This window comes from Notolepis coatsorum, assembly GCF_963971535.1.
Source record: "Notolepis coatsorum genome assembly, chromosome: 4".
NCBI lineage: Eukaryota > Metazoa > Chordata > Actinopteri > Aulopiformes > Paralepididae > Notolepis > Notolepis coatsorum.
In genome coordinates this window covers 76,103,985-76,121,398 of record NC_140168.1, presented here as the reverse complement: position 1 = coordinate 76,121,398, position 17,414 = coordinate 76,103,985, and the positions used below count along the sequence as shown (strand labels likewise).

Genomic DNA, 17,414 nt, shown 5'->3' with positions numbered 1-17,414 from the left:
TACCAATGTTCAGGAGCAGGCTGTTGTCCTGACACCAGCGTGCCAGTACATCAACCTCCTCCCGGTAGGCCTTCTCGTCGTTGTCAGAGATCAGCCCCACCACCACTGTGTCGTCCACAAACTTCACTATGGAGTTGGAGCTGAACCTGGCCACACAATCATGCGTGTAGAGTGAATACAGCAGGGGGCTCAGGACACAGTCCTGGGGGGACCCGATACTCAGGGTGATGGTGTTGGAGGTCTGACCCCCCACCCTGACCGCCTAAGGCCTTTCACTCAGAAAGTCCAGTATCCAGGCGCTCAGAGCGGAGCTCAGACCCAGCTCGATCAGCTTGTCCACCAGTCTGGTGGGGACTATGGTGTTGAATGCTGAGCTATAGTCAATGAACAACAGTCTCACATAGCCCCCCTTCTGGCTGTCTATAGGTGAGAGAGGGTGTTGTGAAGTACCTGAGAGACCGCATCATCAGTGGACCTGTTTGACCTGTATGCAAATTGCAAAGGGTCCATATCACTGGGGAGGGAGGCACAAATGTAATCCTTAACCATCCTCTCATCCCTCGACGCAGTAGCACATACTCAAGTGCTTATGGGCGGAGCCAGGCCAACACAGCCTGAAATCCAAAGTGAGAAAATGTGGCTTTTGAGTACTTGATTAGACAAAACAATGCATTTTTTTAAATAAAAGCTTACAGATGTGTTCAATAGACTCACAGGAATTGTGTAAAGTTGCCCAAATAGTGCTAGGAATAGCAATGCATGTCCCCTTTAAGGTAAAAGTTGCGTTTGACTTCTCACGTTGCATGTTCTTTTAATCAGACGTAAAGCGTATTATTATTATTATTATTATTATTATTATTATTATTATTATTATTATTATTATTATTATTATTATTATTATTATTATTATTATTATTATATAATGTGGTCAGTTGGGTTGGTGGTGCGGGGATAGTGACACAGGGCAGCGCTCCACTTATGAAATTAAATGTGTTTCTGATATTACCTACAAGCTACATCAAGGCCTATAGACCTGTTCGCTGTATACAAACATACCGTGTTCGAGCCAATCAACAATACTAACTGAGTCACGTCACTAAGTTAACCCCCACCTGCGCCAGCTGCTGCGCTAAAAAAGTATAAGGGACTCTATGGAGAAACCATGACACTCCCCTGACTAAAAGTTGTTTCAAAACAAAAACAGCTGGATGTCATTTTGCCAAATCAGTATGGCTGTGATAGTGAGTCTGTCACTTTTTACATATCTAGCTTTGGCATGGATTAATTGTTTAGATCGCTAGCATGGCTAACAAATGCAAATATATTGTAGTCTGCCCTGTTGTTCTGACCAGGATTGCGTTCCTTTTTCTCCCTTGATGCGCGCACACACTGAGTCAGACGTCTACAGCGAACATGTCTATAACCCCCTGTCCCAGCATGCTGGCAGTCCCATTTACACAGACGCCACCCATCCAGCCACTGTGAGTACGGCTGGTGCCGACTTGATGCCGGAACATTGATGCCTCCCAGTTCTGTCTTCATACCTTTTATACAGAACAGCCAGGCAAAATAACAGGCTGCTCTCTCTCTCTCTCTCTCTCTCTCTCTCTCTCTCTCTCTCTCTCTCTCTCTCTCTCTCTCTCTCTCTCTCTCTCTCTCTCTCTCTCTCTCTCTCTCTCTCTCTCTCTCAACGAAGGGAGGGGTTACATCATGTGTACGCTGGCGTGCGTCAGCTGCGTTTGACTATTTCGCGCGTGCAGCTTTGGAGGTTATGCTTAGTTATGCCAGCCAAAACGAAGAGGACGGTCATTCGGCAGATGGACTGAAGATGAAAGTTGTTGCATGTTAGACAGTTCAGTCAGGCTTAGCTGAAGGCAGGGACAGCTAGTTAGCTTTAGCTACGTTATAATATCGAGTGCTAACGTGTGGTTCAGTCGGGATAGCCATGATGATGTCGGCTAGTAGCTAGCTTAGCTAAAGGCTAACTAGCGTTAGCTAACCTAGAGAGAGCGCGTGCAGCATTGTTATGCCAAGATGAAGAGGACGGTCATTCGGCAGATGAACTTCGTCAACTCCACGCGGTTGTCTCCATCCTCTTGGACGTTTGGTGAGTTTTTAATGCACTCTATTCTATTCCCGCCGTGGATATATCTCTCTCTCTCTCTCGGGAGCCAAACGGGCCGGCTAGCTGTTGTAGTAGCTAACGGTGTGTGGCCTGGTGTCAGTACCTGGCTACTCTATTTGCAGTTAGCCTATTTAGCTGATGTCGGCCATTGGCTCCTTGCTACTTTGTTTTCTCTGGTATAGACCCTCTTCTCTTTGGATTTAAGTGTTGATCTTTGTCCTTTTGGATCTATGTATATTCATGTTGCCTTTGTGAAGTTATCTTTTCCTTCCGTTTTGTTCTTCCATTAAAAGTTGAATATCCTTTAGGGGCTCATCTTTGCTTATCTCTCTCATACATGCTCTCTCTCTAACACACACACACACAGACATGCTCTCTCTCTCTAACACACAAACACACATGCTCTCTCTCTCTCTTTCTAACACACACAGACATGCTCTATATCTCTCTCTAACACACAAAATGACACTGCCAGAAAAACTACAAAATCTTTTTCATTTAGAAAGTGAGTTTAGTAGGAGAAAATACAATTTTAAACATCAGTTTGCACGTACCACACTTAAACAGATGTGTCCTTCAGTTATTGGTGTAAAGTTATGGAATTCTCTCCATAGCGAGCTTAAGGGATGTAACAGTGTTTATCAATTCAAAAAAATTTATAAAAAAAAAAAGTCAGTATGAAAATCAAAATGTGATCTGAATAGTGAGATCTTTTTTTTTTCTCTTCTCTTTCTTTTCTTTTTTATTCTTTATCATTATTATTATTATTTAAATTTTTCTTGTTTAACTGTGGATTGTGTTTCTTTTATAATGGTATAAATGATTATTTGTGTAAATAAGGTTATACGCCGACCATTAAGAAAATACATGTTAGTTTAGGAATAAGGGGCAGGTAATTATAAGATTTATTCTTCTTCCTGCTCCTTTTGTCCATGGAATGGCTATTTATGATTTTTTAATGAAGAAACTATGATTGTATTATTCCATGTGGCAAATAAAAAACTCTGAACTGAACTGAACTGATCTATATTTCTCTCTCTTTCTAACACACATATACATGCTCTCTCTCTAACACACACACAAACAGACATGCTCTCTCTCTATCTCTCTCTCTCTTTCTAACACACACAGACATGCTCTATCTATCTCTCTCTCTTCAATTCAAATGGGCTTTATTTCACATTCTTGTATTTCTCCCAGTAGGTATGGGAGTTTTGAGTTATTGTCGATGTTTTCAAAGTCTCTTTGGGTGTTTGCAATTTGTGGGAAGTATGTCTTGGTATAGTGGGCAGGTTGTTTCCACCTCATCTTGTGTGCAGTGGGTCTGTCTTCGCTTGGGAGCCAGGTCTGCCTATAGCGGCCTTTCTCGATGGCTAGGCTGTGCTCGCTGAGTCTGTACTTAGTCAAGGATCTTCTTAGTATTGAGTCAGTCACAGTGCTCAGGTATTCTGCCACTGTGTACTCTCTGTTTAGGGCCAAATAGCATTTCAATTTGCTCTGGTTTTGGGTTGTTTCTTTCCAATGTGTCTCTCTCTCTCTCTCTGGCCTTGCTCTGGTGGAGGGTCAGGGGCATTGCCGGGTCTGTGCAGCGATAACACTGTATATTGACTGTAGAACGGGAGCTCTCTCTCTCGCTCTCTCTCTTGCTATATGTTGACTGTATCATGCCCAGCCTCAGGCAGCGCTATTATTTAAGAATATGTTGACTGTATGAAAAAAAAAAAATGATATATATATTTTTTTACCTTTTAGGGGGGGGGCCTCGCGTTTAAATCTCGCACAGGGCCTCGCATTTCTCCCAGGCGGCCCTGTACACACACACACACACACATGTGTACGTACATACACAGAATTACACACGCACACACACACACACACACACACACACACACACACACACACACAACACACACACACACACACACACACACACACACACACACACACACACACACACACTCACACACTTAAGGTGGGCAAGGTTACATAGCAGTTAAGCAGAGAACAAGAAATATGGAGGATTACTGCTCTTGACCTTAATCAGTGTTTGTTTGACTGAATGTGCAGAATCACACACAGCTTGTTTAACATCACAATACAACACACACACTAGGGATGCATCTATCCACCCTTTAGCACTGATTTAAAGGGGCACTTCACCAAGAAAAACAATGCAGATTTATTTTGCACATAATCTCACACACATCCAAAAACACATTAATTTAGACAGTTATTGGGAGTAAATGAGATGAATATGGCCACCCGTGATGTCATTGGGGGACACTGAATCCTTGTGTTGTGTTAATTACAGGACCATGAGATTATGTAGATGAAACACCATATAGGGACTGCTACCTTATCGTTTCACTGAGCTGTAATTAACACAACACAAGGATTGACATCACTGATTTTATACAACTCATTCGCTCTCAATAGCTGTCAAACTAAATTAATGTGTGCACAACTGTTTTTGGATGTGTGTGAGATTAAGTGCAAAATAAATCACCATTGCTTTTTGATGAAGTACCCCTTTAAGCTGAGACAATGTGTGATATTTTGCAGTGTAGAGGAGTAGATCGGTTTAATGCTGAGGCTTAACCTATTAACTCAGTGGCCAATGAGACCATTTATCTTGTGTTGGAGAATCCTTCAAAGGACCAGCCCCACTCTCTGTGCACTCTGCGCACACGTATAGTACACACAAAGGCACACATACATGCGCACGGCATGCACAAACTCACACGCAACACCACCACCATCCATCACACATTCCTTCTTTTGTTATGGATTTATATAAATATAGTTTCCTATATGTAAATATAGTAAATAAGCCTTTCACTCCCCCCCCCCCCTCTACATGTATGGACCCACTATCATCACCCCCATCATCTAGAAGGTTGCCTCATCCGCTCCAGAAGAGGGGATAGAGAGAGAGAGAGAGATAGAGAGAGAGAGAGAATACATACAGTATACTGTATATTATAGAGAGAGTATGTTACCCCTTCTATTGTAACAGATTCAAATAGATACTGCAATTATTCCCTCTTTATTGGTACCAAAAAAAATCCCCCACACTTACCCCTGCCTGTCTCACAAGTGCTGACATTGAAAGTGCTGAAGTTGAAAGTGTGGAAGTTGAAAGTGTTGAAGTTGAAAGTGTTGAAGTTGAAAGTGCTGAAGTTGAAAGTGTGGAAGTTGAAAGTGTTGAAGTTGAAAGTGTTGAAGTTGAAAGTGCTGAAGTTGAAAGTGCTGAAGTTGAAAGTGTGGAAGTTGAAAGTGCTGAAGTTAAAAGTGTTGAAGTGGAAAGTGCTGAAGTTAAAAGTGTTGAAGTTGAAAGTGTTGAAGTTGAAAGTGCTGAAGTTAAAAGTGTTGAAGTTGAAAGTGTTGAAGTTGAAAGTGTTGAAGTTGAAAGTGCTGAAGTTGAAAGTGCGGAAGTTGAAAGTGTTGAAGACAAGTTGAAAGTGCTGAAGTTGAAAGTGCTGAAGTTGAAAGTGTTGAAGTTGAAAGTGTGGAAGTTGAAAGTGCTGAAGTTGAAAGTGCTGAAGTTAAAAGTGTTGAAGTTGAAAGTGTTGAAGTTGAAAGTGCTGAAGTTGAAAGAGTTGAAGTTGAAAGTGCTGAAGTTGAAAGTGTTGAAGTTGAAAGTGTTGAAGTTGAAAGTGTTGAAGTTGAAAGTGCTGAAGTTGAAAGTGCGGAAGTTGAAAGTGTTGAAGACAAGTTGAAAGTGCTGAAGTTGAAAGTGCTGAAGTTGAAAGTGTTGAAGTTGAAAGTGTGGAAGTTGAAAGTGCTGAAGTTGAAAGTGCTGAAGTTAAAAGTGTTGAAGTTGAAAGTGTTGAAGTTGAAAGTGCTGAAGTTGAAAGAGTTGAAGTTGAAAGTGCTGAAGTTGAAAGTGTTGAAGTTGAAAGTGTTGAAGTTGAAAGTGTTGAAGTTGAAAGTGTTGAAGTTGAAAGTGTTGAAGTTGAAAGTGCTTAAGTTAAAAGTGCTGAAGTTGAAAGTGTTGAAGTTGAAAGTGTTGAAGTTGAAAGTGTTGAAGTTGAAAGTGTTGAAGTTGAAAGTGTTGAAGTGGAAAGTGTGGAAGTTGAAAGTGTTGAAGTTGAAAGTGCTGAAGTTGAAAGTGCTGAAGCTGAAAGTGCGGAAGTTGAAAGTGCATTTGTAAAGTAATGTTACTTTTTCGAGTCACACATTATCACATTATGCACCCCACACATACACACACACACGCACGCACGCACGCACGCACACACACACACACACACACACACACACCACACACACACACGCACACACACACACCCTAAGATAATATTTCACCGCTCCATCGCCCCCCAACTGACGGCTGCTTAGCAATCATTCAACATGGCATTTCCCTGCATCCCTGTCTGCGTACGTGCGTGTGTACAGCACGTGTGTGAGTGTGTGTGTGTGTGTGTTTAGCTGGTCGTCCACAGTAATACACATTGGCCGTATTACGGGGAGGGAAACTGAAGGGTGGGGATCGGGCGTTGTGGACAGCGACTCCTACAGGTCGGTTGGCGGGGGCGGGGCCCCTCCAAAGCCCAGACCCCCGACGCTGAAAGATCGAGCCGCGCAGGTGAAAAGATGCGACGGCTGTTACCTCGAGTATCGGAGGGGACTCGTGCTATGTATGACTTAGTCCACATTGCAGCCGGCTTGTGGGAGGCAAGAAACAACGTTCGAAGACAGGGGAGGGTTGAATTGGACGATATGAAAATTGGGATGGGAGGAAAATAGAAAAATGGGAGAAAAAGTGGATAAAAAAAAAAAGTATAATTTCTGGGTACTTTTTACACCCCTGCTAATGAGGTTGAGACTTCCTATAGGCTGAGAATACCAGCTAGGCACATTCAAAGGCTGCACACATAACCTCCCTTTAAAATTGTATTCTTGTACAATGAAAGGTCTCAGCAGTAATATTCAGTAATATTCAACAGTGAATTTAAATTTCATGCAAACAATACGTTTTAAGAGATATGTGTGTGCGTGTGTGTGTGTGTGTGTGTGTGTGTGTGTGTGTGTGTGTGTGTGTGTGTGTGTGTGTGTGTGTGTGTGTGTGTGTGTGTTACAGTGCACAGTATATGATTGGGACTCCAATGGAAAACACGACTTCATCGGAGAGTATCAGACCACATTTAAAGAGATGAGGACAGACCAGGAAGGAAAACAGGTGCGTGCACCCGTGTGCCCATGCACACACACACACACACACACATACACACATGCATGCACGCACGCACGCACACACACACACGCATGCACACACAAACACACACACGCGCACAAACACACACACGCGCACGCACACGCACACACACACACACACACACACACACACACACACACACACACACACACACACACACACACAATTTGATTTGTGTGAATTTGATTTGATTGAAAAATAAACAGTGTAAACTGTGCAGGTGAGGGTCTGTATGCCCTATCGGTTATATTATACGTTACAATAAATATAGCCTACAAAAAATGGAGTAGGGACCGCACTCGGGGAAAATCGTTGTTTTTATTTTTATATGCACAAGTTGTATAACGCGAAATGTGTTCACTCCGAAAGTGAAAATATGTTGGGAAGATTTGATGAAAAGGGCTACCCAAAGCAGTGTCTTAACTCTGCCATGGCCACTGTAAATCAAATTGAAAGAAAAGATCTATTCCGGAAGAAAGAAAGAAACAGAACATCAGGCACCATTAATTATGTCCTTACTTATGATCCATTTAGTTCTGTTATTAAGTCCACAGTCATGAAACACTGGCACATCCTATCATCAGATAGAACCTTAAATGACCGCTTCCAACACCCTCCACGCTTTACACATAAAAGGGCTACCAACCTGAAGGACCGCCTTGTTAGAGCGGACTCGTATTCAAGGCCAGAGCCTTTTATTTATGGAAGCTTCCCATGTAGAGCATGTACATCTTGTAGCCACATGATCAAAACAAACACATTTCACGACTCCCACACCGGGAAGAATTACAAGATCAGATCGCTAATAACATGTAATTCCACACACATAATATATTTATTATTCTGCCCATGTAAAAAATACTATATCGGACAGACATCCCGTAAATTAAAAATCAGATTGAACGAACACAGAAGCAATATAAAGCGGACCGACATTAATTCCCCTGTGGCACGACATTTTAACTAAATGGATCATAAAATCAATGACCTCAAGTGCATAGGTCTAGAGATGGTTTTTCTTAATAGAAGGGGTGGTAACCATGAACAACTTATTTTACAACGGGAATGTGTATGGATTCATCGGCTCAAATCTATGTATCCATCTGGGATGAATGAAGAGTTCAATTTGGCTCCATTCCTTTAGGTGAAAGCTATCCTAAGTTGTCTACTGTATAAACAAAAAACTAGTACACTGATTAATGAACGGTCTAACAACCTGATACCCCCAATGTACTGTCTTTTTTGTTCCATACAGATTTGTAAATATTGTATTGTAATATGTATTAATTTGTTGTTTCATACATAGCCATCATACGCATTCATGTGATACTGTGATGATATCTACCTGTCAATCTAGCCCTGCTACTGATCATGACGTCAACCTAGCCTGTTGGCTGATTGCCGATTGTTCCCACCTGTATGTTGTCAAGTACAGCCTAGTTAAGGTTTGTTTGTCACAATTGTCATTGCACACTGATGAAGGTCGGATGTGCATATAAAAATAAAAACAACGATTTTCCCCGAGTGCGGTCCCTACTCCATTTTTTGCAACTTAATTAATGTTGGACTACGCACCTGTCTGAGCGCAGTGGTTACCCTTTTTCTACTAATAAATATAGGCTATACCATTTTTTTTTGAATATACTGTATAGTATGAGTAAGAGTAAAAGTATACACAAGCTACTGGTGGTTAAGAGTCACACTTAATGGTCAGACATTCCTAATAGTTCTCGAGTTCTGCAACTGTCGGTTGCAGTCAACCAGTACCTAACAGGCCGGACTCTTTAGCTCAGCTGGTTATTGAGGCCGCCTGTGGATCCTATGGTCCCGGGTTCAAATCCACTCAGTTACAGTAGGATAATTGTTCTGATATTTCCATGTAGAATAACAGTTCTGATATTTGGCTGTAGGATAACGGCTTCTGAAATCTGGAAGCCTTGGACATGCCCTTGCAGTTATTGGCTTATAAAAAACGGGCCAAACAGCTAACACGATTCTGTTTGTGTGTGTGTGTGTGTGTGTGTGTGTGTGTGCACGTGCACATGCGTGTGTGTGTGTGTGTGTGGTTGCAGTGGGAGTGTATAAACCCTAAGTATCAGGTAAAGAAAAAGAACTACAGGAACTCCGGTGTCGTCATCCTCAACCATTGTAAGGTGAGGACACATCATCACTATCATAACCTTCTTTCTCTCCTCTCTTTCTCGCTGTCTCTCCCTCTCTCTCTTTTCGTCTCTTTCTCTGCCCCCCTCTCTCTCTGTCTCCCTTTCTCTCCGCTTTCTCTCTTTTTTGTCTCTTTCTCCCCCCCCCTCTCTCGGTCTCCATTTCCCTCCTCTCTTTCTCTCTCTCTCTCTCTCTCTCTCTCTCTCTCTCTCTCTCTCTCTCTCTCTCTCTCTCTCTCTCTCTCTCTCTCTCTCTCTCTCTCTCTCTCCCCCTCTCTCTCTGTCTCCTTTTCTCTCCTCTGTTTCTCTCTTTCTCTCTCCCCCTTCTCTCTCCTCCCTTTCTCTTCTCTCTTTCTCTCTCTCTCTCTCTCTCTTTCTCTTTCTGTCGCTCTCTGTCTTGATTATCTTGTATACAGTATATTAGTCTTGGTATAAAAATAGGAAGTTAAAATGAGTTATGGAAGTACTGAAATATTGGAGGGGTGCAATTGTTGCAATTTCCATGTTTGTATATATAACAAAGCGTTTCAAATCCAAATTAGGCACGTACTGTATAATTCATAATTGAACTGCATTTTCATTCCACTCAATCCCACGGTTGTTCTTAACAAGGCTTTAATGTACCCATTGTGATTGTTCTTTGATTCTGTGTCTTGTAAAGTATGGAATAAAAATAGTGCAGAACATATCTGAATGTGTGAAAAGATTTTGTGTGAATACAGTCAAATGTGTCAATGTGTTAAAAATACATATTTGAACAAATTACATTTTTGAATGCGTAAGGAGATCTGTAGCTGTGATTCTGTGAACAAATAACAAAAAAAACAGCCAATCAATGGAAAATGAACCCGCCCATACCCATGCTGATTGGTCCTTGTGCAAGACTAAAGCGGGGATCTTTGATTAAACACCTGCTATCAGAAGAATAGACAGTCAGAGTGACAAGCTAAAGAAGATGGCCACAAACGATAGTACGAGTGATGAAGAGGACGAAACGGTCGGCGTGGACGGACAAGACGCCTGGTCAATCACTTGCAATAAAAAAGGTTTTTACTTTAACTTTTTAGTACTTAAGTACATTTAAAAGTAGAATGTTTTTTTTTACTTTTACTCAAGTGTGTTTTTAGCCAGATACTCTGACTTTTACTTGAGTACGATTTTGAGACGGTACCCATACTTTCACTTAAGTATAAGCTCTGGGTACTTTTGGGGGCGGCTACGTGGCGCAGTGGGCAAGGCGCTCGCAACGAATGCTGGAGACTAGGCTTGAACAGGATGCCTCCTGTTCGAGCCCCGCTCTCCACATTGCTTTCAGTTTAGCTGGTCGTCCACAGTAATACACATTGGCCGTATTACGGGGAGGGAAACTGAAGGGTGGGGATCGGGCGTTGTGGACAGCGACTCCTACAGGTCGGTTGGTGCGCCTGCGCAGTAGAATCAAGAAGCGACGGGGGCGGGGCCCCTCCAAAGCCCAGACCCCCGACGCTGAAAGATCGAGCCGCGCAGGTGAAAAGATGCGACGGCTGTTACCTCGAGTATCGGAGGGGACTCGTGCTATGTATGACTTAGTCCACATTGCAGCCGGCTTGTGGGAGGCAAGAAACAACGTTCGAAGACAGGGGAGGGTTGAATTGGACGATATGAAAATTGGGATGGGAGGAAAATAGAAAAATGGGAGAAAAAGTGGATAAAAAAAAAAGTATAATTTCTGGGTACTTTTTACACCCCTGCTAATGAGGTTGAGACTTCCTATAGGCTGAGAATACCAGCTAGGCACATTCAAAGGCTGCACACATACCTCATGCTGTGTTACACTAAGGTCATCAAAGACGTTGGCACTTTGACCCAGTTCATCTTCAGCCTCTGCTGCTTGACTGGAAGGTGTCACTCAAACGTCCCATCCTCCCCTAGGGACGTGTTGGGGGCACGCTGAGCTTCTGTGAGTGATTCACCTGCAAAACAACAGCAGAAAATTAGAGAACCAAAATTATTAGCTATAGTCTAGCTTGATAAATGAGGTATATGATTGATTGATTGATTGATTATTTTATTTCCGTGTCATACACACAAAGTGCCGAACCCTCATGCGTTCATAAGACACCAAAATATTGTTACAGTGTTCCATTATTTATTACTTTACATTTCATTTCATTACCTAAATAAATACAGATTATATATAAGATTACAACTCAGTCCTAAACAGTATTCTGCCTTCTCTCCCAGGCTTGGCAAATAAAATCTGCTACAAAAAAAGTTTCCTTCTTGAAGCACAACTACAAGCTGCTGGCGGGACAAAACCTCATAACTCCAAAAACCCAACTTTTCAGCAGATGAAAAAAAACGAACACAGATTTGAGGGCGAATAGAGTTAGGAGGTTTAGACAGATGATCGGTTTAATGCTTTCCCATTGTTTAAATTAAACTACGGAGTTGATTTATATAAAAAAAGAAAAAAATGGAGTTATGAGGTTTTGTCCCGCCAGCAGCGTAATATGCTAAGTACTTGTAGATGGGACAGTAATTTTAACAAAAAATTTACCTCATTCCCAATGTCACCTACTGTAGCTCACACACCAAACAAAGTCTGTCCTCCTCTGGGGGGGCACTGAGCACACATCATTAAACCACGCTGGACACTGCTGCATCTGGCAAGCTCCAGACCAGATCAAAAGGCTAGGCACAATCAGTGCATCCACTTAAGTCCACTTAGACCCTTTGGTGAGGGATCTCACCAGATTAGCCCAGATCAAATAATTCAACTCATTGTCACAAATGCCACAAATCGCTAAATATACGACCACCCAAAGGATTATAAAAATACACGACCGGCCGGTTGTACCAACTTGATTTCAATTGTACCTTGCTTATTCACTTTTTATAATAAATACCCTCAAAAGTGTTTAATCTCTTTTATCTTTAGATATCCTATTACAACTTTCACATATCCGAGTCTAAAAAACGTGACAGTAGACTCAGCTGTTTTGGACTCGCATAGCCTTATTTCTGCTCTTATCTGTTTGAGCAAAATGTAGCTCCTGGAACACACAGTGTTAATGTTAAGCTAAGTTATCTAGCTGCCACAGTGTTAATGTTAGCTAAGTTAGCTAGCTGCCACAGTGTTAATGTTAGCTAGGTTAGCTAGCTGCCGCAGTGTTAATGTTAGCTAAGTTAGCTAGCTGCCACAGTATTAATGTTAGCTAAGTTAGCTAGCTGCCACAGTGTTAATGTTAGCTAAGTTAGCTAGCTGTGACAGTGTTAATGTTAGCTAAGTTAGCTAGCTGCCGCAGTGTTAATGGTAGCTAAGATAGCTAGCTGCCACAATGATAACATTAGCAGAGAATGCTGGCAATTTTAATATCTAAAGTTAACCCACAAAGAGGTCTTATTGGTATAATAATGTATTACCATTCACATACCCTTCTCGTAATTAGCTTACATTAGGAGCATACATTTATTCTCCAGATAGAAACCTTTGGGGTCGTTAACCCATCTTACTCTGACATAGCAATAATGTTAGGTCTCGACACACCAGTCCAGATTCAGTGTGGGAGTCGAGAGCGGCCATTTCCAACAAGATACAGGAAGACTATCACATGTATGCAATTCACACAAACCAAAACAGCTAAAAATATGAGCTGGCAACAGTGTTTGATCCTAAAGTGTATATATATATATATAAATTAAAATGTATTTATGGACATTATTTATTTTTAATTTGTTCACAAAATGTCACATACAGCTACAGATCTCCTTACACATTCAAAAACCGAATCCATTTGTTCAGATATTTTTTTTCATATTTGAATGTATTCATATATTCAGATATGGTGACACATACTGTAGCTAGGATTATGGCCCTATTTTGGTTCCATAATAAAGCCTGTTAGCAATGATTAATGATGGACTTTGTTGTTTCTAACTATAGATAATAAAGATGTATTCCTTCTTGGATTATATTATGGGAGGCTGCCAAATTCAGTTCACAGTAAGTGTGTGTGTGTGTTTGCGTGTGTGTGTGTGTGTGTGTGTGTGTGTGTGTGTGTGTGTGTGTGTGTGTGTGTGTGTGTGTGTGTGTGTGTGTATGTGTGTGTGTTCACGTGTTTGCACTGATAATATAATGTAATCATGGTTGTGATGGGATGGGTGACAGCATGCAGAGGCAGAGAAAGCTTTAATGACCAACATGGTCCTTTATTAAACAGAAAACAGAAAGTACTTACAAATGCAAAACATGGTATTTTCTCTGACCAAATCATGGCCAAACTGAAACAAACCAAAAACCCTTTTTAGAGAAACCCTCGAGCCAATGGAGCACACCTGGGACACCCCGTCTTAGATCAGATGTGAAGAAAGCCTTGTTATCACTTGGCATTGAGAGCCACTTGTCTCACCAACTAGCTGTTTCTTACTCAGTAGACTCAGCTGTTTTGGACTCACATAGCCTTATTTCTGCTCTTATCTGTTTGAGAAAAATGTAGCTCCTGGGACACACAGTGTTAATGTTAAGCTAAGTTAGCTAGCTGCCACAGTGTTAATGTTAGCTAAGTTAGCTAGCTAAAACAGTGTTAATTTTAGCTAAGTTAGCTAGCTAAAACAGTGTTAACTTTAGCTATGTTAGCTAGCTAAAACAGTGTTAATGTTAGCTAAGTTAGCTAGCTAAAACAGTGTTAATGTTAGCTATGTTAGTTAGCTAAAACAGTGTTAATGTTAGCTAAGTTAGCTAGCTGCCACAGTGGTAATGTTAGCTAAGTTAGCTAGCTGCCACAGTATTAAGTTGACTGCCAGTTGACGGGACAAGTGGCTCTCAATTGGCTCTCTCCCAATGGCACTTCAATTATTGAAAGTCTGAGCTAACTGTGTGTGTGTGTGTATGTGGTGTGGCGTGCACATATGTTTGCACATTGCAATAAGGTAATCTTGACCTTTTAATTAATAAGTCTAAACAAATAAGTCAGTGTGTGTCTCTGTGAGTGTACATGTGCTTTTTGTGTGCGTGCAGGTGTGTGTTTGTGCATGTCTGTGTGTGTGTGTTTGCATGTGTCTGTGTGATTGTGTGTGTGTGTGTGTGTGTGTGAGAGTGGTTGCCTGGTTATAAGAGTGTGTGTTTGAACGTGTGTCTTTGTGTGCACAGTGTGATAGTGTAATCATGATATTTCAATTATTGAAAACCTGAGCTGAAATATGTATTGTGTGTGCGTGTGTATGTGTATGCCTGCATTTTATTTGTGTGTGTGTGTGTGTCAGGTGGCTATAGACTTCACAGCATCCAACGGCGACCCCAGGAACAGCTGTTCCCTCCACTACATCCACCCGTATCAGCCCAATGAGTACCTGAAGGCCCTGGTTGCCGTGGGTGAGATCTGTCAGGACTATGACAGGTAGGAACCAAAGTCTGTCAGGACTATGACAGTTAGGAACCAAAGTCTGTCAGAACTGTGACAGGTAGGAACCAAAGTCTGTCAGAACTGTCACAGGTAGGAACCAAAGTATGTTAGGACTGTGACAAGTAGGAATCAAAGTATGTCAGGACTATGACAGGTAGGAACCAAAGTATGTTAGGACTGTGACAAGTAGGAATCAAAGTATGTCAGGACTATGACAGGTATAGAAACCAAAGTCTGTTACAGTAGGACTATGACAGGTAGGAACCAAAGTCTGTCAGAACTGTGACAGGTAGGAACCAAAGTCTGTTAAGGCTATGACTGGTAGAAACAAAAGTCTGTCAGAATTATGACAGGTGGGAACCAAAGTCTGTCAGAACTGTGACAGGTAGGAACCAAAGTCTGTCAGAATTGTGACAGGTACAGTAGGAACCAAAGTATGTTAGGACTGTGACAAATAGGAACCAAAGTCTGTCAGAACAATGACAGGTAGGAACCAAAGTATGTCAGAACTGTGACAGGTAGGAACCAAAGTATGTTACAGTAAGACTATGACTGGTAGGAACCCAAGTCTGTCAGAACAATGACAGGTAGGAACCAAAGTCTGTCAGAACAATGACAGGTAGGAAAGAAAGTCTGTCAGAACAATGACATGTAGGAACCAAAGTGTCAGAACTGTGACAGATAGGAACCAAATTCTGCCAGAACTGTGACAGGTAGGACCAAAGTCTGTTACAGTAGGACTATGACAGGTAGGAACCAAAGTATGTCAGAACAATGACAGGTAGGAACCAAAGTATGTCAGAACTGTGACAGGTAGGAACCAAAGTCTGTCAGAACTGTGACAGGTAGGAACCAAAGTATGTTAGGACTATGACAGGTAGGCACCAAAGTCTGTCAGAACAATGACAGGTAGGAGCCGAAGGCTATCAGAACTGTGACAGGTGGGAAACAAAGTCTGTCAGGACTATGACAGGTAGGAGGTTGCTTCACACTGTCATATTAGGCAACCCTGTTAGACAATTGCAAGTTGCTCTTTGAATAGGGAGCAGAGTTGTCCCTGGACATTTGGGGGCCTTATGAACTTTTTTTATATAAAATATAAAAAATATAATATAATAGTTTTGACCTTAAAAGAACACGCCAACATTTTGTGAAAATTTGCTTATCGTCTTCTCCAGAGAGAGACAAGAAGATAGATACCAGTTTCCTCTTTGTGCGTTCAGTAGAAATATATCTGGCTGCACGTTAGCCTAGCTTAGCACAATGAATGGAAGCGGACAGTGACGGGTAGCCTAGGCATTGTCCAACTAACACCTCTCCCGAAGGCTACCCGTCACTGTCCGCTTCCATTCATTGTGCTAAGCTAGGCTAACATGCAGCCAGATAGCCAAAATGTTGGCATGTTCCTGGGACCCTCTGATTGGCTGACTGACCTCTCTACGACCAATTAAATAACTAAGAGGGTTTTTATTAAATAATTCAACAACTAATTCAGCAGTTACTCTGATATTTTATTTTGAAATCTATCTTTTGATTAAAGATCCCCTCCATACATGTTGTATGAATATCAATTTGTTTGGTATTTTTAACAAGAATGTCCAATAAACGACTGAAAATGGTTCAGCAGCATCTCTACATCTACTGTATGCCTTCATTGAGAATGCAAGGACCTATGAACGCACCACCCCCTTCCCCCCTCATGTCTTCCCATTTCCCTTTTTCCACCTAAACGGTTCACCAAAAATGTGTTTCACCCAACACTTATTAGCGTACACAATCTTGTTATAATTAAGAGATTCGCAGGGGGAAAAAAATTTATCACTAGATGTATAAACGTATAATATGAGTGTCATGTTAGCATTGCACGATGGCAGTTAGCAGGGACGTGCACAGGCATTTGGAGGGGCTATTGCTCTAACCTGGAAAAAGGGCACCCCCCCTTATATATAAAAGTATATAAGTAAAAATAAAAATAAATCGCAACTCAAAAGGGCACTTTAGCGTGATATTTTTCAACTGTGGGGGCTCATGGTCAAGTTTAGACCATTGGAAGCGCACCACTCGCCACTCAAAAGGGCATTTTAGTGTGATGTTTTTTAACCGTTTTGCTGCGCCTTCTTGCCCCATTTTTTATGTAAACAAAAGAAAAGAAAAAAAGGTTCTCCAGAGGGGAAACTCAGCCAATCAGAGTAAACGGGCTGTTGCCCGGGCAACAATAGCCCGCACCTGGGCACATCTCTGGCAGCACAAATAACCACCTGTATAGTAAAAGGAATGACTCCAAGAGGAAAACTGACTCCAAGAGGAAAACTGTTTTTTTTTACTGGAGGGGACCTTTAACCCCTTGGGTGCCGTTCACGAGAATTCTCGTGTCTGTGGCCCAGCGATTGAGTGCCGGAAATGAAGATTCTCGTTTCTGGGTAGTTTTTCCTTTTTTTCGATTTTAATATCCTATTCAATGTCACAGAGCTGTATTTTGCCTGGAAAAGGCATATTGGGACTCCGAAGGTGCAGTACAGGCCAGATCC

General features: G+C 41.8%; 1 protein-coding gene across 1 annotated transcript in view; it reads left to right on the top strand.

The window, feature by feature from the left end:
* The window catches only part of cpne4b (copine IVb), a 262,123-nt gene that overhangs the window by 206,834 nt on the left and 37,875 nt on the right, over positions 1-17,414 (top strand). Inside the window, exons 8-11 of the mRNA XM_084312573.1 lie at positions 7,209-7,307; positions 9,416-9,496; positions 13,428-13,487; positions 14,747-14,880. Of these exons, the coding sequence (XP_084168699.1) occupies positions 7,209-7,307; positions 9,416-9,496; positions 13,428-13,487; positions 14,747-14,880 (374 nt within the window). The remainder of the gene's footprint in view (positions 1-7,208; positions 7,308-9,415; positions 9,497-13,427; positions 13,488-14,746; positions 14,881-17,414) is intronic.